Source organism: Ovis aries, chromosome 23, assembly GCF_016772045.2.
Source record: "Ovis aries strain OAR_USU_Benz2616 breed Rambouillet chromosome 23, ARS-UI_Ramb_v3.0, whole genome shotgun sequence".
Taxonomy (NCBI): domain Eukaryota; kingdom Metazoa; phylum Chordata; class Mammalia; order Artiodactyla; family Bovidae; genus Ovis; species Ovis aries.
The window spans coordinates 32901603-32925572 of record NC_056076.1 but is presented as its reverse complement, the minus strand read 5'-3'; the positions used below and the strand labels follow the sequence as shown (position 1 = coordinate 32925572).

Here is a 23970-nt window from a genome sequence, read left to right as displayed (position 1 = left end):
CTCATCATGCTTTATAGAAACTCTTCTTGTTTGAGTGGGAAAATAACTTGATTTCACAACTGTGTTCGTGAGTTGAGAAGTTTAGCAGCAACTTCAAATAACATAAGGGAAATTTTCCAAAGACAGCGTTTAATAATATTCAGTTGACATTTTAAAAACAGACAAGAATTTGAAGTTTGGGGAATTAAAAAAAAAAAGTGAATGTGAAGCCGTTATTAGGAGCATAAGGAGTTTTACTGTGGGAAGCACAAGGTGCAGTGTGGTTAATACTGTAGGCGCACCGACAGCTTAGCTAATAGTCTCTCTCTCTGGTCTTGCAGGAGGATTTCTCTGGCTACGACTTTGAAAACAGGTTGCATGTCCGCATTCATGCTGCTCTGGCCTCAGTGAGGGAACTGGTCCCTCAGTGACAGACCCCGAGTTCCTGCTGTGTCCCTCCCCAACACAGGTTCTGCACTTTAAAAGCAGAGCACACCGCTCTTACGAAGATCAGCTTTTCTTCCGAAAACCGTCTGGGCCCAGGACACGTTTCCTCAGTTAGGCTGATGTATTAAAGATCTCCTCTTTTAAACACATAGCTTAAAAAAGAAAAATGATGATGATGGTAGTAATAATAACTAACCACCTGGGGAGAGGGTTAAGTGACCTTGTTCAAACATTTTAGTTTTGTGATTTATTATTTTTAAAATAAAAGTAAACTAAATATTCAACCTGCCATCTTGTAGGAATGCCTACCTGAAGCACACATCTGACTGGGTAACACAACGTACCTATAAAATTATTAACAGTATCACAACATAGTATTTATATTGTGTTTTGAAAAAATAGCAGTGCTTTCCAGTTTTACTTTATCCTCAAACTATTCCTGTGAATAATAGCACAGATATTCTAATCTCCATTGTCCAGAAAATGAGCCTCAGGCACAAAAAAGCAAATTGAATTATTCCAATTAATTATTCCTCTTATTATAGAGTCTTGAATAGAATGCAGGTCTCCTGACCACAGACCAAATAATTTTTATTGTAAAAACAAATATAACCCAGAATTCCAAGTTTTCCTTATTAAAAAAAAATACTTCTCAGCTGAAGTTGCGTCATCAAAATATTTATCTCCAGATTGTCTACAAAAATGTTTCAAAGGACAAACATTTTTTTCCCTTTGAAAGCAAATAGAAGATAGTTTTACAGCCCAAAGTATAGCTGTTTTGCGAATGTATTAGAAGACCTAGACTACAGACAAGATTAGTAACACCTACATTATAGGTGTTTCCCATCCTTTGTTATTAATTGTCTAATTTCCAAGTTTTGGAACTTTTTCAGCAAATTGCATGAAAAGGCTGTTCTTGAAAGCACACAGATTTTTTTGCCTCAAAGTATTTGCTGGTGAAGGATTTGCTGGGCTGTCTATTGCCAGGATTTAATCATTTTCCCCTTAGCTCAGGTTATTGATATTGTAAATAGACTTCAAAGTTATTTTTTAATCCTTTGTTGCTAATTTTTATTGTCATTGAATTTACCTCTTTGTTCAGTACTGCACACCTGTGTTTTCAAAGAATCTAAATACCTCAGTCATTTTAGAATTTATGTCATCATTGTGTGGCTAACCTGGATCAATCTTAAGGGTAGTTATTTTTAAAATTTCCAGTACCCTATAGAATATCCTCTTGGGGTGTCATTTAATTTACATATCCTTTTAGCTGACGTATAATCTCATAGAACATCAGCAGTTTTAATATTTCACTTCAAAACAAACATGGGAGGGGCAGCTAGAGCTTTGGCAGCTTTAATCTACTTAATCAGGTTTTGAGGGAATAATAGTTTCTTTAAAAAAAAAGTTTACTCCTCACTGACTTTGGCTGAACTTGCTTCATGTTTTTTTTACTTACAAAGCGCTTATTAACATTGACTTTCTTTCTAGTGGGACTGCTGCATGGGTTTTAGATGCTAGCCAGAGAGAAAAGATGCCTACCTACTTTCATGAATGGGAAGATCCAGGAGCCAGGTAGATGCCTTCTGAAGGGAAAAATTGGTGTCTAAAAATTTTAGATACCTGGTTTGAAGGAAAGAATGTTATGAATCTTTAAAATATGGCTCTCGCCATTTTCATGTCCTCTTGGTTATAGTTTATATGGCAAATTTCTCACTTATGATTGTGGAGCATTCTGAATCATGAAGTTCTTGCTCCAGTATTCATACTTATTTGAATTTTCAGATCAGGCATTGTTCAAACTACTTATTATTCAGTAGTAAAAGATTACATAAGGCTTCATACTTTTCTGCTTTAACTGCTTTAAAACTTTTTGTTTTTCCAGAGAGATCTCAGGATTTCAAATAAATCTGTGTTCAGTTCACTTCACTGAATATACATGATTGCAACACTGCTCAGTGAGTCTCTTTACTAGTCCACGTATAGATATGTTTATAAACTGTCTCTGCTAGGTTCCAGAGAAGGCAATGGCACCCCACTCCAGTACTCTTGCCTGGAAAATCCCATGGATAGAGGAGCCTGGTGGGCTGCAGTCCATGGGGTCGCTGAGAGTTGGACACGACTCAGTAACTTCACTTTGACTTTTCACTTTCATGCATTGGAGAAGGAAGTGGCAACCCACTCCAGTATTCCTGCCTGGAGAATCCCAGGGACAGCAGAGCCTGGTGGGCTGCCGTCTATGGGGTCGCATGGAGTTGGACACAACTGAAGCAACTTAGCAGCAGCAGCAGCTGCTAGGTTTGATGCAGCCCTGGCAATTTATCTGGAACCTGGTGGTAGAGCTCTGAGAGGGGGTAGACAGTGGTTCTGAAAATACTAAAATGGCAAAACTGCGCTGAGTACACAAAGCCATTAGATTCACTGAAATCTGAGTACATGATTGAGTGGAGTAATTTATAACAGTCTGGCCTGCGTGCTGTGACTTACCCAACCTTTGAGTTACTGTTATCTGCCTGGAAACCTAGTTTGGTGTAAATTGCTCTTTACCCCTCTCTGATGAAGAAAATAATCAATAATCATGTTTGCATCTGTGTGTGCTTTTTTAATATTGGCATCATTCCTTCCCCTTTTCCTGTTTTGGAGGCTGTCAAGTGGACCTTCTAATTTCTAAGTGTCAGATATATTTTTGTATTAGATTGTGCCTATGATGAGAGAAATCTCTAATGTATATTTTCTGTACTTGGAACACAATTATAATCTGACACACTTTGAGGCATGGTCTAGTAATAATATGTACCTCTGTGATTAATGTATTTAAGATTTTACTTTTATTGGGATAGGTAGGTATCTTTTTGATTTTAGCACATGATAGCTAAGTAAAGAATTATTACTTTCAGATGTCACAGAAAATTAGAATATTTATTGTCCCATATTGTGTAAGTCAGTTATTTAGAGAATTTGCATTTTTATCTTTCTGACAACTAAAATTGAAAGACAGTGCATACATGGTTTTTTAAAATACACACTTTGCTTTGCTATGTAAACTTTCCTAGTTGATTGCTTCCTTAAGCAGATTGTGGTGGCAAGTATTCAAATATGGATCTTTATCTATGAAGATACATGGTCACACAGTCACGTTTTGTTTGTTATGTCTTTTTATTTTGGTTTGGATGTTGTTTGTACATTTTATTTACATATTTTTTGGCCCCACCACTTGGCTTGTGGGATGTTAGTTCCCCGACCAGGAAATGAACTCATGCCCCATATAGTGGAAGCTCAGAGTCTATCGCTGGGCCACTAGGGTTTTATTTTATAGAAAAAATCTTTTTAGGCCCAGATCCTCCCAAGAAAAGACATAGTTGGGGTGGGGGGAGGCTTGAACTTGAACTTAGGAAAAGGAAATACTTAGAAAATTTAGAAAAGGGCAGGGAAGGGAGAACAAAAAAAGGTAAAGTTAGTTCCTAAAGGTGGGGCTCCTTCAGTTAAAGTGATATTCACCCACTTGGCTAACTTGTGAAAACTAGCAAGGGGGCTGAGTTCCTAGTTGATCAGGATATTCAGTAGAAGCAACACACTTGTAACTTAGATGGACTCTGGAGTGGTTCTCAAGTTGTAGTTTTACAACTACAGAGAGATAGTAATTCAATAGGTTCTAAGTAGGGCTTGAGAAATCTGTATACAGGTCAGGAAGCAACAGTCAGAACTGGACTTGGAACAACAGACTGGTTCCAAATAGGAAAAGGAGTCCGTCAAGGCTGTATATTGTCACCCTGCTTATTTAATTTATATGCAGAATACATCTGAGAAATGATGGGCTGGAGGAAGCACAAGCTGGAATCAAGATTGCCGGGAGAAATATCAATAACGTCAGATATGCAGATGACACCACCCTATGGCAGAACGTGAAGAAGAACTAAAGAGCCTCTTTATGAAAGTGAAAGAGGAGAGTGAAAAAGTTGATTTAAAGCTCAACATTCAGAAAACTAAGATCATGACATCCAGTCTCATCACTTCATGGCAAATAGATGGGGAAACAGTGTCAGACTTTATTTTTGGGGACTCTAAAATCACTGCAGATGGTGATTGCAGCCATGAAATTAAAGGACAATTACTCCTTGGAAAGAAAGTTATGACCAATCTAGACAGCATATTCAAAAGCAGAGACATTACTTTGTCCACAAAGGTCTGTCTAGTCAAGGCTATGGTTTTCCGGTAGTCATGTATGGATGTGAGAGTTGGACTATAAAGAAAGCTGAGTGCTGAAGAATTGATACTTTTGAACTATGGTGTTGGAGAAGACTCTTGAGAGTCCCTTGGACTGCAAGGAGATCCAATCAGTCCATCCTAAAGGGGAGATCAGTCCTGGGTGTTCATTGGAAGGACTGATGTTGAAGCTGAAACTCCAATACTTTGGCCACCTGATGCAAAGGTCATTTGAAAAGACCCTGATGCTGGGAAAGATTGAGGACAGGGGGAGAAGGGGACGACAGAGGATGAGATGGTTGGATGGCATCACCGACTCAATGGACATGGGTTTGGGTAGACTCTGGGAGTTGGTGATGGACAGGGAGGCCGGGTGTGCTGCGGTTCATGGGGTCGCAGAGAGTCAGTTATGACTGAGTGACTGAACTGAAGTAAGGCTTAGGAAGACCTTTTTAACAGACTCCTAGGATAAGTCTAATGCAGATAGAATACATTAGAGAGAGATGGCCCTAGGTTATCATCTTTTGGTAAGTATTTAGTAAATCAGAGAGTCAACTATATGGCAGAGTTATACATATTATGGGGCTGATGGAAAAAATGCTTCTAACCCTTTGGTTTTCTAAAGCAGGAGATTGCTGAGCTGAGTTTTAGAGGAGGAGAAAGATGCATTCATGTGAAAATGATGGCTGGAAAGATGTCTCAGGCCTTGGACCTGATGAGCAAAGGCACAGAGTGACAAACTGCATGTGTCTTCAGGTCCAGTCTCTCGAGGGTCAATGGAAACCAGATGGTAAGATGAGATAGTTACACAGGTCACTGCAAGAACCGTGGACTTCTGTTGAAGCAGGGAGGGACGGGGAGCAATGGAGAACCAAGTAGGTTTGTATTTTAGTTAGATCCCCAGTGACTGAAAGAGATGAACACAAGGACAAGAAGATTGTAAAGCCACATCAGATCACTAGGAGTTCTAGAAATTGAGCAGCACAGAGAGGTTTTAACATTTGTTAGGTGCTTATGCTGAAACAGTTTGCTTTTCAGAGGAACTTGGACAGAACTTCCACATTACAGAAATGTGGAAAAGTATATAGGCTTGCCTTCTGTGTTGCAGATTTAGCACAGTATGTAACACCTAGTCGGTGTTCAAGGTGACAGACCAAGTTTGGTTAGGTTACGTAAGCATATGTCCCTCATTCCAAAAGTCACCATAAATGAGATATCAAATGTTTGTACTCGGGGTTCTTAGCTCAGTGTCGTTACACCTATGATAATTAAATATATTTTAAACTAAACAAGTGGAAAGGAATCGTCCACTTTCATTTCTCTTTTACTTACACTACAAAGTCGGGGGGAGAGGGTGAGGAGACAGTGATGAGCACCAAAAACTACCACCTGCAGATCTATCATCACACTCAAAAGTCACACTAAAAGGGCATTTCTTCTTTTAAAATGTAATATTCATAAGAAGAAGGGGCTTGTCTGCCGCATAATAGGCACTCATTAGTAGGTAATGGACAAATTAATATCCTCATAAAGTGGTGTGTGCAGCATAGATGTAGGCCAGGGTTTTAACACTGCTTCTTACTGTAACCTGCTCTGGTAGTCTTCATTTTTTCTCAAGTTAAAGTTTTGTCAGATATGTGCCCTGATGATATTTAATCGTTGATTTACAGTGATTCTTGTTGCTTTTTAAACGTGTGGAAATAGATTACAACGAAAGCTGCTTGGAATTTGACCATCATGACTCCGATGGTATAAATGCCCAGCACAAACATTAGAGCCCGAACGGGGTAGAGAAAAAGCAGAGGGTATTTGAAGGAGTCAGTTTCACTTGGGTAAAAGGGAGCTAAAGCTACACTGTCCTTACGGACTTGCAACCTGCAGCTGATGGTATGGTTTGCGAAGGATATACCATGCCTGAAGTATTGCAAGATCTGGAATTACGAGAAACAGGAAGATTCGGGATCAATGCCAAATTCTCTTTCAGCAGGCATGTTTCTTGAGAGGAGGGCTGTGCTGCACCCTATTATTGTACCAGTGTGTGTTGTGTACATCGGCAGAATTTTTTTTCAAAAAGGTGAGTAGAGAGCAACAGAATAAGGGGGACAGGGGAGAGTAGTGTGATGCAGTGACAGCAAGACAAAACTGCCGTAAATCTCTTTTCTTCGAAACTAGACCCAAAATGGAGAGCCTGCTATGGTGTGGAGACTCCCGTTTCCTATGCTCCTTTGTATTCTTGCTTGAAAAGGCAAAAGCACTCCTCCCTGCTCCGCGGAGTTCCGACCTTTGTGTCTCTCGGCTTCCCATTGGCTGTGGCCGCCAAACTCCCGCCTCCTTCCGCGCCCGTTCAGAGCTCAGAGAGGGCCAGGCTTTGTGACGTAGGCCTGACGTGTCCCCCAGGAGTATAAAAGACCCTACCGGGCGCGCAGTCTCCTCCAGGAGCCGCCGGCAAGGGGGCAAGGAGGAAGCTCAATAGAGCGTGGCCGGAAAGGAGAAGGTGATCTGGACGAAAGCACCCCCCCGCCCCGCGCCGCCCCCACCCTCTTCCGGCTTGGCGACAGTTAGGCCCTCGAGGTCTCTCGAGCACGGTGTGGTTGCTGGAAGGTTCCTCTAGAGTCAGGGGAGTGGGAGGCCTGCGGGGAGGGGCGGGCCCACATCCGCCAGTGAGGCGGTCAGCGCCCTTGAGGCGGACTGGACTTGCGGGTCCGGGTGAGCGGGTCCGCCACCGCCAAAGTAGTCGATGTGGAATCGGGACGCCTGCTCTCCCAGGTCTCTCTGCCCTTTCCACCAAACCAACCAAACGGCAAAAACGAACACCCGGCGCAGTCTTTAGGGAGTGAGTGGTGGGTACCCTTGACGTTTCCTGTGGCTCCGAAGCCCCCAACTCTCGCATCTTCAGCCAAAGGCGCGCCGTTCCTGTTCAGGCGTTACTTCTCTGTGGGGGTAGGGGTTGTAAAATTTGTTGGTTTTAGACAAATATTTGTCAAATATAAGTTTGGGGAGAACTAATAAGCTGTCATTTTACACAGCCCTCAACGGCCCTATGTGTGACTTTACCCGGTGATGTAGGTACGATCCGTGTCACGGTCATTTCTCATCTTTAGGACGATTCTTTGTAAGGCACTGCACTGCAGGACGCACAACCCTTGGTCCTGGGGCACTAAATACGCCGCACATTCTCGTGGGGTGGGGTGGGGTGGGGTAGAGGCGCTCCCCTCACAGTTGGTAGCACCAAGTGCTGACTACAGTTAGCTGTCGGGGTTCCTGGTAAGCCACTTTGAAAACACTACCTGCCTACTCAGCTCACACTGGGGTGCACAGGATATACTTGAAAAAATACATAAGAAATGTACATGTGTCATGCATTTAATTACTACCTGTGTCCCTTCAGCATGTGGGCCTGCCAGAGGTACACTACTAGTTAGTTTAAAGACGGTTTAATTCAGTGAAGCTGTTGGATGAAACTCTTAATAGTAAGTTTTCATTAGGGACTTGAATATAGTATCCTTAATTATGTTCTCAAAGAGTTTGCTTTGGCCAAAACATTTTTTTTCTTGACCTTTGGGAAGTTGTACGTTTAAATATTCAGCATTTTGCTATGCCATATGAGTTGCTTTTTATTAGAGGCTGGCTCCTTGTATAATGGCTGTAACTGAACTGTGTCACTTACCCTATGAAACTCATTATTCTATTTATTATAGAGATATTGTTGAGGACCTGGTTCATGATTACACTGTTCTCTTTATGAGGACCCATAGGAGAAATTTCTCCTGGGACCCAGTGCCCAGAATATCTGTGATTCTCCCAAGCATCTATTGTTTTTTAATCTCAGGAAACCTGAATCATTTAACTGTTTATTATGTGATGGCTTCTTGGTAATTCAGAAGGCTGATCTGACTATCGATCTCTAGTGTAGGACCTAAGGTTTTTGTATTGAGATACTAACTTTACCTGTGGCTTAATCCTATTTTTCCTACCATAATTTCCCTCTTAACTACTGAACTGGGTTCCTTAAATATTTTATTTTGTTCTTTATGAGTATTTATAAGCCTTCTTAAATGTTTTTAGAATGAAATAAAACACACACAAACACTGACAGTTTAGGGTAGCAACCTCTGCAGCTTAGAGTTACAGTAAATGTTATGCAATGCCTTTGGTACTACTTAAAATCCAGAAAGCCAAGAGAAGGGAAAGAGGAAAACTAGGGTAGAGGTTAAGGGAAGATAGGAGAAAAGAGGTATGGATGGTGGTGGGTGGTATAATACCACATGTAACTACTCTAATTTTAAAAACAAAGCTAAAATATATACACTTAAGGATGATCAGTGTGTCTGGGGATATGCTTAGGAGAGTGAGGGGAAAATATTTTCTTGTAGAAATTTACTCTATTTGATGAATGTACAGAAAAGCCAGTTCCCAATGTGGTTTGGAAGGATGTTTCTTAGGCACAGATAAATGAGCTTAATAATTTATCTTTCTTGAAATTCTACTGCACAAAATACTTACTGAATTTTGTAAAAACAGGTTTTGTCTGGTTTTTGTTCTTTGTTTTTAGTAGCATCCTAGAGTTGCTGGCAGGGCTTTTGCCATGGATTTCTATAACAGTACTTGATTGCTCATCTGCACATGATATATTGTTGGTAGTATGGTTTTTATTGTTTTTCAAACTACCATTAAACATTAGTTTTCCTTGAATAAATACCTAGAGATCTGCACTAAAACTAGTAATTTTAATAGGTTTATTCTTAGAAACTGTAGTTAACTCATAACATTTTCAATAGTAAACTTCCATACTATTTATAAGACTGTTTTTCTTCATTGTAGTTGAGATTACAGACATCCCGCCAGCATGATTTCTTCAAAGCCCAGACTTGTCGTACCTTATGGCCTCAAGACTCTGCTTGAGGGAGTCAGCAGAGCCATACTCAAAACCCATCCACCCAACATCACCCAGTTCGCAGCAGTTTATTTCAGAGAACTTATTCTCTTTAGAGAAGGTTTGTTACTGCTTTAGATTATACATTTGTTGCTTTGAACAAGAAAGTATTTTAAATTGGGAATTTTATGTATCTCATTTCCTGTTCTTATTTCTTCAGGACATTCTTGTCTGGATATAAAAGATCTGGTTAAACAATTTCATCAAATTAAAGGTAAGTACCATTAGTAGTAACAGTTTCATAAAAACCTAGTTATGAATTACTGTATCATGCCTAACATATGCTCAAACTTAATGATACAAATATTGTCTGTTTAAATAATTACACTGATGTTTAATCACACTGATGCTTTATTTTTTATTACTGAATCAGTTTTTTTAAGAAATCTGACACTTTGCAGGAAACCTTCAACTTTTGTTGGTACCATGAGATCTAGAAGGAAGGGTGTGTAAACCCTTTCCAATATGCCATCTTTGAACTGAATTTTGTAGTGGTAAAGACTCAAATTATAATGAGACACAATACTTAGGAATGTTGTATATAAACTCTCTCTGAAGATTATTTTAATAGAAAAGGTTAGTCACCCTTGTTTTTCCCCTCCCCATGACGGTTTAAACTGTAGTCCAGCTTGGAGGACAGGGCAGCAATTAGGTGTCATTAAACATACTTTTCATAGAAAATTCAGAAAAGTTTTTCATATTATGTGGTCTCTGGCCTGTTTTTGGGATTATAAGGCTGTATATATCTGGTTGGAGGAAAAAATTGTTTTATGTATATGTATGTAAATGTCTATCTTATGTGAACATAACAATGAAACTGAGGATGGATGAACAGTGAGGAAGTCAGAAGGGGAAAAATGTAAAAGGCAAAATTTACATGATGAACATTTGGAAAGATCAATATGAGCAAAAGAGTCTATACTGGTTAAATCCCAAGAACAGGCACACATGTCTAAAAGAATTGAAAGAAAAAGCTTTTGGAAGAATTCTGTGGAGGAAACGGTGACTTACAGTGAGTGTGAGAAGTAACTAAGTAATGCTCCACTGGCTGACCAACATTTTGGAATGACCATAGAGAAAAAAGGTAGGATCAGTGAGTTACAGCCATGTTTATTCTCTGCTACTGATGTCAATAGATAACTTAGCCAAGATAGGGAGAAATTAGGGATAAAACCTAAGAAAATGTAAAAATCCTGAGGGCTTGGACCTACAGTGACAGACACACCCGAAACAAAACAAGACAAGGAATATCAAGAGTCAGCATTTCACAGGGTAGGGGAGTGAGTCGCCACTCAAATAGGAATGTTTTATTGTCTAGTCTGGTGGCTTCCCTACAGGGTCCTGATGGTATTCTCAGCTTACCATGGGAAATAGGTCTGGGATTTGCTAATAACCTTGGGGCTTCCAGGTGGCACCAATGGTAAAGAACCTGCCTGCCAAAGCAGGAGATGTAAGAGACACAGGTTTGATCCCCGGGTCAGGAAGATCTTCTGGAGGAGGGACAGGAGGCAAAGTTATTATGGCCTTTGTACTAGTTTATACCAGGAGCTGTTTGAGAGGACTGGCTGTGCAGGCTGGCTATGTTTGAGAATGGTGATAAAGTCAGTGAATCTTTATGGCGGCAGGTAACTAAGTGGTAGCCTTTGAGACTTAACTTGTTTACTGAAGAGTTTATCCACCATTCAATTTAGGATATGGACTAAAGGGATGGATTTTGGTCCAGCAGGGATTAACATCTTTGAATCTCAGGTTCAAAATAAACAGACTGAACTAATGGAGCAGCTGTACTTCTGATGGAGGTAAGGGGTAAGAGACACTGCTCTTTCTCTTCTATAAACTATAGGTATCAAGGAAATTGACAGAGCATGTACAGATAATCCTGAAAGCAAGCTCACTGTATGGCTGTAGAGACAGATTGCTCTTTAGACAGCAGAGCAGAAACAAATGTTGTTTGTTCTAGTTTACCACAGAGCAGGGGAAGGTAACACAAAGGTATGACCAGAAAATATAATGAGTTCAGTGTTACAATCCAGTATTGATGTCTGCCTTTTATTGTCATCCCAAATGGGTTAATGGACTTCTACATTATTATATATAACACCACATTGTAAATCAACTATACCTCTATTTAAAAAAAGACAGCACCAGTTATTAACACTTAATGATGTGGGCAAGAGCTTAATTGCCATCCCTAATGCACTGGTGTCCACTCATCTCCCAGATACCAGATGTATCCCCCAAAGTTATTTCCAAACTGGTGAGTTTGCTGCCTAGCAGCATTACTACCAAGCTACCCGTATGCATGGGAAGTATGGAGATAAGTATGTCCTGCACAGACCGTTTGATTCAAACACTTCAATTTGGGATTTTTCCTAGAAGGAGCCCCACTGTTGGTAGGCCTTGTCATAGGACCAGTACTGTTTACCTATCGCCCACCACCTTCAGAATTTCATGCAGAGTCAGGTGATGGAGAGAAAAGAACCAGATATGGGAGCAAACTTTTCTCACTTCTGTCATTTCTCATCTTTTCTCCCATTTTCCAGAGCCTGCCTCTATCCAGCCTCCACTCTGGCAAATATTTCACCTATGTGTGCTCATTCCCAAAGGTGCTCATGAAAAACCCTCTTTTGGATCCTCTTTTGACTTTTCTGCCATTTGATTAAATAGGTCTCACTACTGTATCAGTCAGTGAAAGCGTTTCTATTTCTCAGTCTTCTCAGGAGAATTTCTTCACTAATCTGCATGAGTCATTGAGGGGACTTTAGAAACTCAGGCACTATTTTAAGGCAAAACAGTTGTGTCAAGTTCTACCACTCAGTATATCTAGCAAAAGAAGGAGAATAGAATTTATTGACTACCTGTTTTGTCCTAGGCAAAAAAGTATATTTTGTCAATTAAGACAACTCAGTTTTACTCAAGAGAAATCTGATGCTTGGGAGTGAGTTGGTAACTTGTAAGTTTCTAAAATACTATTTGATAGAGTTGGGATCTCAACTTAGATCTTCTTAGTAGCATGAAGATTTTCCTAGTAGTATGACTCTCTTTCCACAATAGACAGAGTAACACACCAGTAACATTTCTCTAGAAAAAACTTTACTTTTTGAACTTGGAGCGAAATCTCAGTTCTCTTTTCCCACATTATCTCCCACTTTTCACTTCTTCCTCCTGTCAGCTTCTTGTATGGAGCCTATAGCCCAGATTGTACTAATTCTGACCTTTCCACCACTCCATGAAGAGGGCAGTGGTCTCTCCATCAGAGTGGCACCTTCCATCCTCCTAAGCTTAATTGAGTCTAGTTTCCAATGTTATTCCTGTCTTGGCTTCCAACAGAGGCAGGAAATAGCCACTACTTTGGAAGAATCAAGAAGGCTTAGGCCACCAAGGTCCCCAACCCAATTAGCCTGTTAACTATTCTAACTGATTCTGGTTGGACATTCTTGGTGTGGCCATAGTTGTGAACTGCTGCTGATCACTGAGCCCAATTTCAGTTTTTATGTAGCATCAGAGTAGTTATGTGTACCATTAAATACTGTCTTATGTATTCATATTAGATATAACAATGTCTCCAGTTTCTTAAGCCCAATTCTATCTTTATGCCTTATAGAATTCATTACACATACTTGTAGCTTATCCACCTTTATTAAACAAAAAAGGAATATCTATTTCAGGACTATCCATACCAAATTTTATGAGGCTTGGGTGTTCACTCTACTTTTCTGGGCAATTTTTTCAAGTAAGGCTATACTGATTTCCTAAACAGGGATGAGTATTGTGTCAGAAGGAGTCTTTCATTTCTTTGCCTAGGCAGGCTGGTAATTTGTACCAAGATAAGAATTTCATTAAGTTAAAAAACTGGAATAATTATCTGGCGATGTTGTTGGGAGTGGGGCTTAGGTCCTTCATGCTTTAATGCTGTGGGAAGATTAAGTATTTGGGGAGTAGTCTATACTAAAGAATGGAGAAGGCAATGGCACCCCACTCCAGTACTCTTGCCTGGGAAATCCCATGGACGGAGGAGTCTGGTAGGCTGCAGTCCATGGGGTCACTAAGAGTCGGACATGACTGAGCGACTTCACTTTCACTTTTCACTTTCCTGCACTGGAGAAGGAAATGGCAACCCACTCCAGTGTTCTTGCCTGGAGAATCCCAGGGATGGGGGAGCCTGGTGGGCTGCCATCTATGGGGTTGCACAGAGTCTGACACGACTGAAGCGACTTAGCAGCAGCTATGCTATAAGAAAAAGGGTATAGTTGAGAGCTGGGGTCAGATTGTCAAGACTAGGGACAGAAATACAGGGTCAGGATTAAGAGAGGAGAACGCTGGGCTGAGAAGCAGATAAGGAAAACCAGATGAGGTCAGGAACACAAGGAGAGGTCAGTATGAGAAGCAAGACCATCCTGGGCCTTATAAGCTAAGCATCTGACTGCTGGCCAGACACTTTGATAGCTCCCTATCAACCCCAACTCTTCAGTGTTGTAGGTATATTTCTAAAAGATAAATTTTTTCCTGTTTTTTCCTATTTGCTTTGTTGATCTCTACCCATTGAAGCATTAATTTGCTTTAGGGAAAAGGCAATAGAGTCTGCAGCAAAGAATCCATTACTCGATTCATAATAAATCCATTACTCGGTTCATAATAAAAACGGTAACACTTTGGAGTTGTAGAAGAGCCTGTTTTTGTTGAGAGATTTTCTTAGAATTTTCAAGACCTAATGTTACCAGAATCAAGTTTTTACTTTAGATAAACCATAGAGGAGGCACGGAAAAAGACAGGCTCCAAGGCCATTTCCTGTGGCACAGGAGAGGGAAGTAGAAAGTCCTTCTTGACAGTGGGATTGTGGTGCATGAAAAGTGCTAGCTGAGGCTAAAACTGGCGATAAGGAAGGTAGGTAGAATTTCTCATCAGAATTCCCTAAGACCCAAGCAGGTGGCTTGTTCTCTGCATTCTTGGGCTGCCTAGAAAAATGCATGCTTCTCAGGAGCTCACTGGTAGCTCACTGGTAGCATGGTGCTGCATTTAGCACATCACATGCTACATTCAAATCCTACACTATCACTGTCATGATCAGACCTTCAGGAAATATTGGTTGAATAAACTAACTGCATGTGATGCACTGGATTAGAAACACTGGAGAGTCTTTCTCAGATAGGCCTGGGAAAATATTTGTTTCCTATGGTCTGTCTGGCTTTTGGTGGGTCCAAATGTGTTTAGATGTCTCAGAGTCCTGACTAGCAAGTAATCCAGATGGGAAAAGTGAAGTGACTCAACCCGGCAGAGAGCTAAGTGCAAAATGTCCAAGCTGGGACCAAAATACTGTCAACTAGTCCTTAATTGCTAAAGACAACCAAATTATGCAGAATATCTTAGTCCTTCAGTGAATTAAGCACACAGACCACCCTTTCCAGAAAGTAGAAGTGTGAGTAGAAATACAGTGGAGTCAGAGACCAGCACCCAGGTAGTATGCGTTACGCTTCTACCTAGGTAACTAGGAGGCAGCAGAAAAACACAATGTGTGGGTCAGAGCCAGAGCTCAACCACAAAAGTTCACAAAACTTGAGCCCCATATTCACCATGGTAGCATTTTTCAAATTCGTGTGCAGGAAAAGAGACTAAGCAGAGACTGGAAGTAACTCCAGGAAGAGAAAACAGCAGCAGAGTTTGGGGCTACTGACGGGGCTGGGATCTAGGTGACAGCACCAGAGAGGAGGCAATTGCAGAGAAGGGTTTCCCAAAAGTCTGCAAAGATACTTTCTTTGGTTATTTTGCCAACTCCTAAGGTGCTCATGTGTGGACTCCAAGGTTTGAGAAGGCTTAGCAGAGAAGAGCTGCTGGAAGACTGAAAGCTAAGTAGGATTTTCACAAGTGGTACAGTGTTGTGGGGAGGCTTTGGAGTTTGGACTCAGCCTAAATGAAGAGACTTCTGGAAACTGGCAATTCAGTTGAGACCCCAGGAACATCACAGCCTGGGAATAAGGACAACGTGCTAGGAGTAAGGAAGTGTAATATACCTACTTTGACAAAATATAAAATGAAGTCTCAGGAGGATCATATTTGCCATATTAGAACAAGATCAACACCATTTAGAAGAAGGTAATTAAAAGATAGAAAGCATGGATGAAAAGCTGGAGAACGTCAACAGAGTAAGGCTCTAAAAACAACAACAAATGGTTATTCTGTAACTTCAAAATAAATTTTTATTAAATAGCTTTACTAGCAGAAGACAAAATTAGGAACTAAAAAACAGGGTAGTAGAAAATACCCAAATTGAAGCAAGAAGAAAAATAAGAGGACAGAGTGTAAGATAGGTGTGGGACATGATCAAAAGGAGGGAAAAATGTGTAACTAGAATCAAGGAGAAAAGAGAGTAGATGAAAAAGTGGCCAAGAATTATCTAAGGCTGACTGAAGGGCATCAACTTACAGATTCAAGAAGTTTGAGCCCACAGCAGAATAAGTACAAAGAAAACCACACCTCAGTACAGCATGGTCAAATTGCTGAAAGAGACAAAAATCATGAGAACAGGAAGGATAAAGAGGTGTATTACTTTCAGGAGAATAATCGGACAAATAGCTGACTTCTTAACAGAAACCACAGAAGCCAAGACAATGAAATGACATCTCTAAAGTGCTGAAAGCAAAAGCTGCCAACCTAGAATGAACACATCCTTTAAAATGAAAGAATACATTCTCAGGCAGACAAAAGCTAAGGTTACAAGTCAGCAATCTTTGGAACTGTTAAACAGACCTTTAAAACATTAGGAGAGAATGTTTTACCTTTTGTAGATAAACAGAAACTCAATGTAAATTTAAGTTATATATATATGATAACTCATATGTATATATTTGTTACATTCTCTTATGTATTCTAAACCAAACCCAGTGGTTAATCTAGTGCTTTACATTTCAAAACCGTTATTATAGCTTAAGGCATTTGATCTCAATGTGATGAAATGTGACATATGTGTCTGTGTGTATATATATAGACATATAGTATAATGGGGAAAAACATCCTGCATCTTATCACCAGATTAAGAAATAGCCAACTAATTTTAATCAAAGCTGATTTAAAATTTGATGTCACATTTCAAAACTTTTTAACTAGGTGTTGATTTATTCCTTCCCCATTTATATGTTATTTGGCTCAGATGGTTAAGCGTCTGTCTACAATGCGGGAGACCCGGGTTCAATCCCTGGGTCAGGAAGATCCCCTGGAGAAGGAAATGGCAATCCACTCCAGTACTATTGCCTGGAAAATTCCATTGACAGAGGAGCTTGGTAGGCTACAGTCCATGGGGTCACAAAGAGTCGGACACGACTGAGCGACTTTACTTTATAGAGTAACTTTTAGGTGAATAATTCCATTTAATCTCTACAAAGACTCAAGATCTTACAGACTAGGAGGCTGAAGCTCAGAACCATTGGCTTGGCCATTAAATCTATTCAGTTAGGCCTAAGATCCAGACTTTCTCATATACCTTTTTACTATGAAAAGTTGTAGGGAAGGCAGCAATGTCATAAATTCTGAGTTGTTATGATTCATTATTATATAATGCTTTACCTTTCCCACTCCAATATTCTTGCCTGGACAATTCCATGGACAGAGGAGCCCAGTGGGCTACAGTCCATAAGGTCACAAAGAGTCAGACACGACTGTGAGCTACCAACACTTACCTCTCCGGAATGGTCATTAATAGGGGACTTCCAAAGGCAAAAATAAGAAGCATAAGGATTAGTCTCTTAGATTTGATAAGCCTGTTTTAAAAGGACACATGGCCTTCTCACAGTTGCTGAATTCCTCTAAGTGACATCTCAGATGGGTCCTATGCAGGCGATCTATGGACTTCAGTGATCCAGTCTCAAAGCTGATTGTGTTCTTGAGAATGCTCATGGTAAATAAATGACTGCCAGCTTTGGGATTGGAAGTCCCCATGAGGGAAAAGAGAGTTGCTGGCATAGAGTGGGCAGGTGAGTCTAGAGAGGAGTGGGCTTGGGTTTCATGGTGGCTCTACCTTCACTGCACTACAGGCCTCAAGTTCCTTTAGCAGTGGGTGTCCTGACCTTGCCTTTGCCCTAAGGGTGGGCTCAGGTGTTCGGCTGGAGGGACTCCAGACACAGGAAGTTCACACTCATAGGCCCTTTGTGAAAGATGGAAGCAAGGCAGAAGGCCAGAGAGGAGTCCTGTGTCAACATCAAATAGAGGACTCCTTCCTAGCACTGGAGGAGAAGCAGAAACATTGGCTCAAGACTGACCACAGATAGAAAGCAGAGATCAGCTGCCATGGATGACCCACAGGAACAGTGAGAAAGGACCACCTAGGTCAGCGAGTCCCTGCCTGGCATCATCGATGAGAAGCAGCAGGCTGCCCCCAGGGGGAAGAGCAAGAGTGTAGGAGAAGGGGCTGGGGGAGAACACTCTCAGGGCCAGGACTTAACCCCCAAGCACCGGTTTCTTTACCATGAAGACACGTTTCCAGAGTTTTGACTTGAAGCAAATATAATCTCCTGAGGCAAATTTAACTTTCCTTGCTGATTTAATGACATTAGGAAGATGCTTCCCCCAAGAGGTAATCCTAAGTGGGCAGATATGAAAACGTTTGAGTCATGACTCAGGTGGTTAGACAAACATGCGTGACAAGCACAATGTTGAGTCCAGAAATGACTTTACAGCAGTTTTCCAGCTCTGGGAGTTTCTGTATGGCATCAGTTGACTTGACCTTGTGAGCCATGGTTATTTTCTTCCCTTCCAAGGACTTGCTGAGGCCCACTTCCAGAACTCTTTCTGCTGCTCTTGTCTGGGTCAGTGCTTCAGCTGCATCAGCCCACCTTGCCAGCAGGTGCTAGCGTGTTTAGATAAGAATACATGACATTTTCTAATGTAAAAATATGCTATAGTAGCCCAGTTTTACAGTTGAGTAAATTGAACTTTATATACCAGTTTTCTTAAAGAATGCCTTTTAATATGACAGCATGTGTTTCATTTAAGGTATGAAGTGTTTTTTTCTTTCCCCAGTTTTCTGTGGAAGTTTGGATCAGGGGATTTTTTCAGGGATGTTTTCAGCTGATTTATGCTGCAGCTGAAGGTGGTATCTGATTATTAGCTTTTGTCATTGTGCTACTTAAGTAGTCCCTTATTTCTCTTCAGTAGATAAGGACAGGGGAGTTTCACTGCCCACACTTAAGTTACAGATGTTCGAGAGTGAAACAAAACTTTGAAGGTTGTGTACATGATGACTTTGGTATGCTCAATCTATGCTTCCTTTAAAATTCCTTTTTTGAGGACTGTGTACTTATTAACTCATTTGACCTTCATTTTTAGTGGAGAAATGGTCGGAAGGAACGGCACAAGAGAAGAAAGCAGAAAGTGTGAGAGAGCCAGAAAAAACATCTACCATTTCCCTAGAGCCTAAACGGATGGAAAAATCGACAGACACAGAGGAGGATAACATAGCAGCGCTGCTGTTCAGCAGCAAAACCACTCAGTTCCCGTCAGTCCAGGCCGACCTGGCCTCAGAGCCTGAGGACACAAGCGAAGCACCCCGGGGCCCGTCCAAACCGACCAGCCCTAAGAACGCTACCCCACCGTCCTCACCGTTGCCAGCGGCCGTCACTTCCGAGTTTGCCTATGTCCCTGCGGACCCTGCCCAGTTTGCTGCTCAGATGTTAGGTAATGTTCCATCTGTTCATTCTGATCAATCTGAAATTTTAATGGTGGATGTGGCAACAAGTATGCCTGGTATTTTCGAGGAGATGCTGAGCTCGAAGGCTGCTGAAGAGAACGCGGTGGCCACTCCTAGTGTGTGTTCTGGCAAGATGGTAGCAGAGCAGGTTGTGAGCGAACAATCTGTCCATGTACGTGTGGGCAGTAAGGCTGAATCACCAACGGCTTCCTCATTCCCCTTGCAGGGTGAACAAGAACCTCCTGCTTGTGACCATGCTTCTGAGGTCCCTTTGCAGGCTGACATTGAGGTGACATCCACCATGCACATAGCCTCTATCTATAATGATGAGCCTGTAATCGAAGGAGTTACTTATGTTGAGCAGTTACCAGAACAAATAGTTATCCCCTTCTCTGATCATGTTGCTCGTCTTAAAAGCAAGGAGCAGTCACCACCACACAGTCCCATACTTGTAGTAGGCAAGACAGCCTCAGGCGGGTCTGAAAAATCTGTGGGTTCCGCAAAATTTGTGCAGTTGGAGAGTACAAAGTATGACTCCTCAGTCCATGTGGAGGCAGACGGCTCTACCAAAGCAGTGAGCTCTGAGAAATCTATGCACCTTGAAGTGGAGATCTTTGCGCTGGCCCCTGACAGTGCTGGGCAGGAGTCCGGGGAAAACCCTGCGTCCCAGGAGACGGAGGTCAAACCCGCGCGCTCAGGGTCCATGAGATCATCTAGTGGCCCCCAACCTCCTGTTCCAGAAGGTCTTTATGAGCCAGAAATGGACCCAGAACGGGATGCAGCACCTTCCAACGAGGTTTGATGGAGCCAGGTAAGAAAATTACTTACAAAATTAAAAACTACACTTCTGGTGACATCTCTATTTCAGGTGACCATCTAGGTAGGCTCCCTGCAGACTGGTCAGAAGTCTTTCAATAGTACTGAAAATGCCAAACCTATTTAAATAAAGGCTTTGTTGTATTTGAGATTTTACTCTCATGAGATGAGTGATTTTAAAGTGACATCACCACCGCTTGGCCTCAAAGTTTGGTTGAGTGCTCTTCCGTTGTTTGGACACACCGTGTCGCGAAAGATGTTCGAGCCTGTTGTCAGGCACAAACGTGCTCATGTGATCTGGATCCTGCTACTGCAAAACTGTAATCACGGGGTGTTGGTTTGAAATTTCTCACTCGTGAGTGTAAAAGCGAATGGCAACAACGCATTTACCTAGGTGGTGGCATTGAAACATGGAAGAAATGGTGGTGTGTTTGACTGCTTTCGCGCTGAGGGAGAGCTCTGCAAGCTGGTCTGGGGGGCCAGTTGAGCACTGCCGTCTTGCCTGGGGGCTTCCCACAGTGGAGGGAGCAGCTTCATAGCTGGATGGAGAGGGGAAAGGTCAAGGTGAAGTTCTGTCCCTCAGGGGAGCAGGGTGGTAGCGGCAGCAGGAAGGATGGACATGCCAAGGCTGGCTGGCTTCCATCATTACCCCAACAGGAGCCTAAATCAACCTGCGTGCTTGGCTGCTGAACTATCACTACTGCTCTCCCGTGACACAGACGCACCGTCTCCCCTCCCGTCTTGGTCTAGTCAGTGGCCTTCGGTCCACCCACCCTCCTGCTTCATCCAGGCGAGTGCAGCGGCCCTTCTCCCTTAGGTAGCTGGGACGCGCAGGGACCAACACCCCCCATTCCTTCTGCAGAAGCTCTCTCAGTCACGACTCTTACCAGAGTCAGAATGATAAAGAGGTGTTACCACAGCAGGTGTTTAGGGATGAAATTGTCTGGCAGTGTGACGGGGACTCTGCACAGCTGGAAAGGCAGGGGGCAGCGTTGGAGCGTAGCCTGTGGGCGCTGGCATTACACTTGTGGCCTGGGCAGCACTTCATCCCAAGTTACTGTTCTCAAGCGGCTTAACTGCTTCCAAAGCACTGAAGGTATTTCACAGACACCTGACGACTTCGCTTGTGCTTATCTTTAATTAGCTTCCAGAGGGATCAGTTTCAGGAGCCTGAAAACGCAGCTTAATCATGTGCATAGTGTCTTTTTCTTTCCTGAAGAAGGAAGAAAAAAAAGCTGCACAAAGGCTATATGTTGCTCTTCTGTCCCATCTTCTGGGACTCAGTTCTCCACAACAGCACTGGCTTCAACTAGGCAACTCTAACCTGACATGATAGCATCCTTGGTGGAAGTGGATGGATGGCACCCCAAGACCTTTTTTTTTCTTCTTCCTTAAAGAGCCACTGTGCGAACACGCAGCCTTCTACTGCCACCTAGGACCTATAATTTCAAGGCTCGCCTAAGCCCGAGCAGTGCTCTCAAGTACTGAGTCCTAGAGTATGTGATGTTTTGTGTGTGGTGACCAAATGGCGGGCTACGATGGCACCTGTGAGGGCCCGATACCTGATTATGTGATCAAAAGATGCCACCTAGTGCTGAGTGCCGATTTCTTCCGAGAAGAGAAGAATCATTATGCAGATGCAGTAACTCTTTTTCCAGTGGCTTCACACGCTCTTAAGTTGATTCTTTTGGTGGAGCTGGAAGTGCTGACTCTTCATTTCCTGAGGACCCTGGAGAAGCCAGGTCTAAAGTTAAGTTCCTGGAAACAGCAGCTTAGAATGAGACTGCTCCTCAGCCACAACCCTAGTGTCCCTGCCACTTGCTATCAAAACACTGTTCTCATTTTCCAACTGTAGAGAATCTCTCTTTCACATTACCAAACACATTTTATTTAGCCCTCTCTATAGCATGCTTTATGGCACATATTACTATAGCTGTTTGTTTATATGTAAAAAAAAAAAAAAATTACATTTCTGTGCATAGCGCCTGATACAGAGACCAAACCTTTAACGCCTGCAAATTTTTTTTTTTTGTAGCGATAGCAGCAAGCGAAGCAGGACAACCACCACCATATTCTAACATGTGGACCCTTTATTGTCTAACTGATATGAATCAACAAGGCCACCCATCACCGCCACCTGCACCTGGGCCTTTCCCCCAGGCGACCCTCTATCTTTCTAATCCTAAGGATCCACAATTTCTGCAGCATCCACCGAAAGTTACTTCTCCAACTTATGTGATGATGGACGACAGCAAGAAGACCAGTGCCCCGCCTTTTATTTTAGTAGGCTCAAATGTTCAGGAAGCACAGGATTGGAAGCCTGTTCCTGGACACGCTGTTGTTTCCCAGTCAGAGGCCGTGAAGAGATATGCCGCAGTGCAAGTGCCCGTTGCTCTTCCTGCAGACCAGAAATTCCAGAGACACGCCCCCGCCCCCCAGAATGCTAGTCCTCCTCCAAGTGGACAAGCTGTGCCCAGACCAAAAAGCCCAGTGTTCCTTTCCGTTGCTTTCCCGGTAGAAGATGTAGCCAAAAGAGGTTCAGGATCTGGTGACAAACGTTCTCCCTTTGGAAGTTACGGTATTGCTGGAGAAATAACCGTGACTACTGCCCATGTTCGCAGAGCAGAAACTTAAAACTGGCAGGTAAATTCTCCTCCTCGTGTACCTGGGCCTTTGCGTTCTTGGCAATTTGATTTGTTGACCTGTAGACAAAGGTATTTTAAGACAGTGAGCTGAGTGCATGCCTCCCTGACGCCCAGTTACTACTCGGTGCATGGCAGGCACACAGCACCAGGGATGCTCACCAAGGCTCTGGTGTCAAACGTGCACCAACCAGCTCCTTTACCTTTGAACACCTAGTCCTGTGTCTAGCCTTGCAGAAGATGCCAAAGGGATGGAGTCACAAAAAGACAGTCTTATGTGGTCATTGTAATCTAGCTGGCAGGTTTAAAGGGCGGGGAGGAGCAAGTTGAGCAATTCTAGAGGCAGCACTCGGTCCATGTGGTAAGTGTGCTCCCTCGTACAGTGAGTACTCAGAGCAGAACAAAGAGGGTGGAGACACATTAAAGAGCTAAAAAAGCAGCGTTAACTGTAGTTTTATCCTCACAAATCAGTACCTTTTTCTTCAACCAGTACTTATTACCACATACACGAGCACAGAGGTACTGATGCAGGCCCTCGTCTATTAGATGAGGTGATCTGGTCCCAGTGTAAACAGACATGTGCCTAGGAGGAGCTGGCCACGCAAGGAGCCCACAGAGTCCAAAGGCAGGAAAGAACAGACGAGAGACCCTTAAGGTGAAGTCAGATGGGAAGAGGGGACCTGCCTCCCAAATGAAAAGATGGGATTAAGAGTTTAGTGGGGAACCCGAAGACAGCATCTGAACCCCAGAAGCTCGATGTCAATTAGAGGCAAGTGCAAGTGGCATAATGACTATATTTAAGGAGGCACTGTTTTCAAAATACCTTAGGACATTTACTTACTCACACCCTTTGTAGACTTCGGTGGAACTGTCCAAATGGCTGTCTTGAGCATGAGATGCCAGGATATTTTAGTGCGCATGCACAGGTAACATTAGTTTTGAGCTTAGCAGAGCAGGAGCATAGGACTTGCATTTCTGATCATCCACTCATTTTACATGTTCAGTTGTATGAATAAACAATTTACTGTTTACATTATTCCTAACAGATGCCGAAAATGACATTGTTTGAGTCGACGTTCAAGGTGGAGTCTGCCACCAAGCGCACTATATCAATAAACTTCATGCAAGCATAAAACCTTGTCATCTTGCTTATTTTGTAACTTAGGGGGTATAGAAACAACATAACCAGGTCTTAAGCACACATTGTAAAAAATATATATATTTCCACTCGAGCAGTTTTCTAGCAAGGTTTTCCACTTACTCATTCCCTGCGC

General features: G+C 42.4%; 2 protein-coding genes across 17 annotated transcripts in view; both read left to right on the top strand.

The window, feature by feature from the left end:
- The window catches only part of TTC39C (tetratricopeptide repeat domain 39C), a 103169-nt gene extending 99608 nt beyond the window's left edge, over positions 1-3561 (top strand). For all 3 annotated transcript variants that reach the window (XM_004020472.6, XM_060405216.1, XM_060405217.1), the window contains one exon: positions 321-3561. In XM_004020472.6, the coding sequence (XP_004020521.3) occupies positions 321-410 (90 nt within the window). In that variant the 3' untranslated portion in view covers positions 411-3561. The remainder of the gene's footprint in view (positions 1-320) is intronic.
- Positions 2417-23831, top strand: CABYR (calcium binding tyrosine phosphorylation regulated). Of its 14 annotated transcripts, XM_060405223.1 has the most exons (8): positions 2417-4855; positions 5258-5419; positions 6614-6703; positions 9451-9623; positions 9723-9776; positions 18878-19225; positions 22090-22697; positions 23743-23831. In XM_060405223.1, the coding sequence occupies exons 4-7, from the start codon at positions 9476-9478 to the stop codon at positions 22686-22688; spliced, it is 1149 nt and encodes a 382-aa protein (XP_060261206.1). In that variant the 5' UTR covers positions 2417-4855; positions 5258-5419; positions 6614-6703; positions 9451-9475; the 3' UTR covers positions 22689-22697; positions 23743-23831. The 14 variants fall into 14 exon arrangements, 9 of the variants coding, with proteins under 9 accessions (XP_060261206.1, XP_060261201.1, XP_060261204.1 ...); XR_009598143.1 differs by having other exon boundaries at positions 4437-5419; positions 18878-22697; XM_060405220.1 differs by lacking the exons at positions 2417-4855; positions 5258-5419; positions 6614-6703 and adding an exon at positions 7064-7123.
- The last annotated feature ends 139 nt before the right edge of the window (positions 23832-23970 follow it).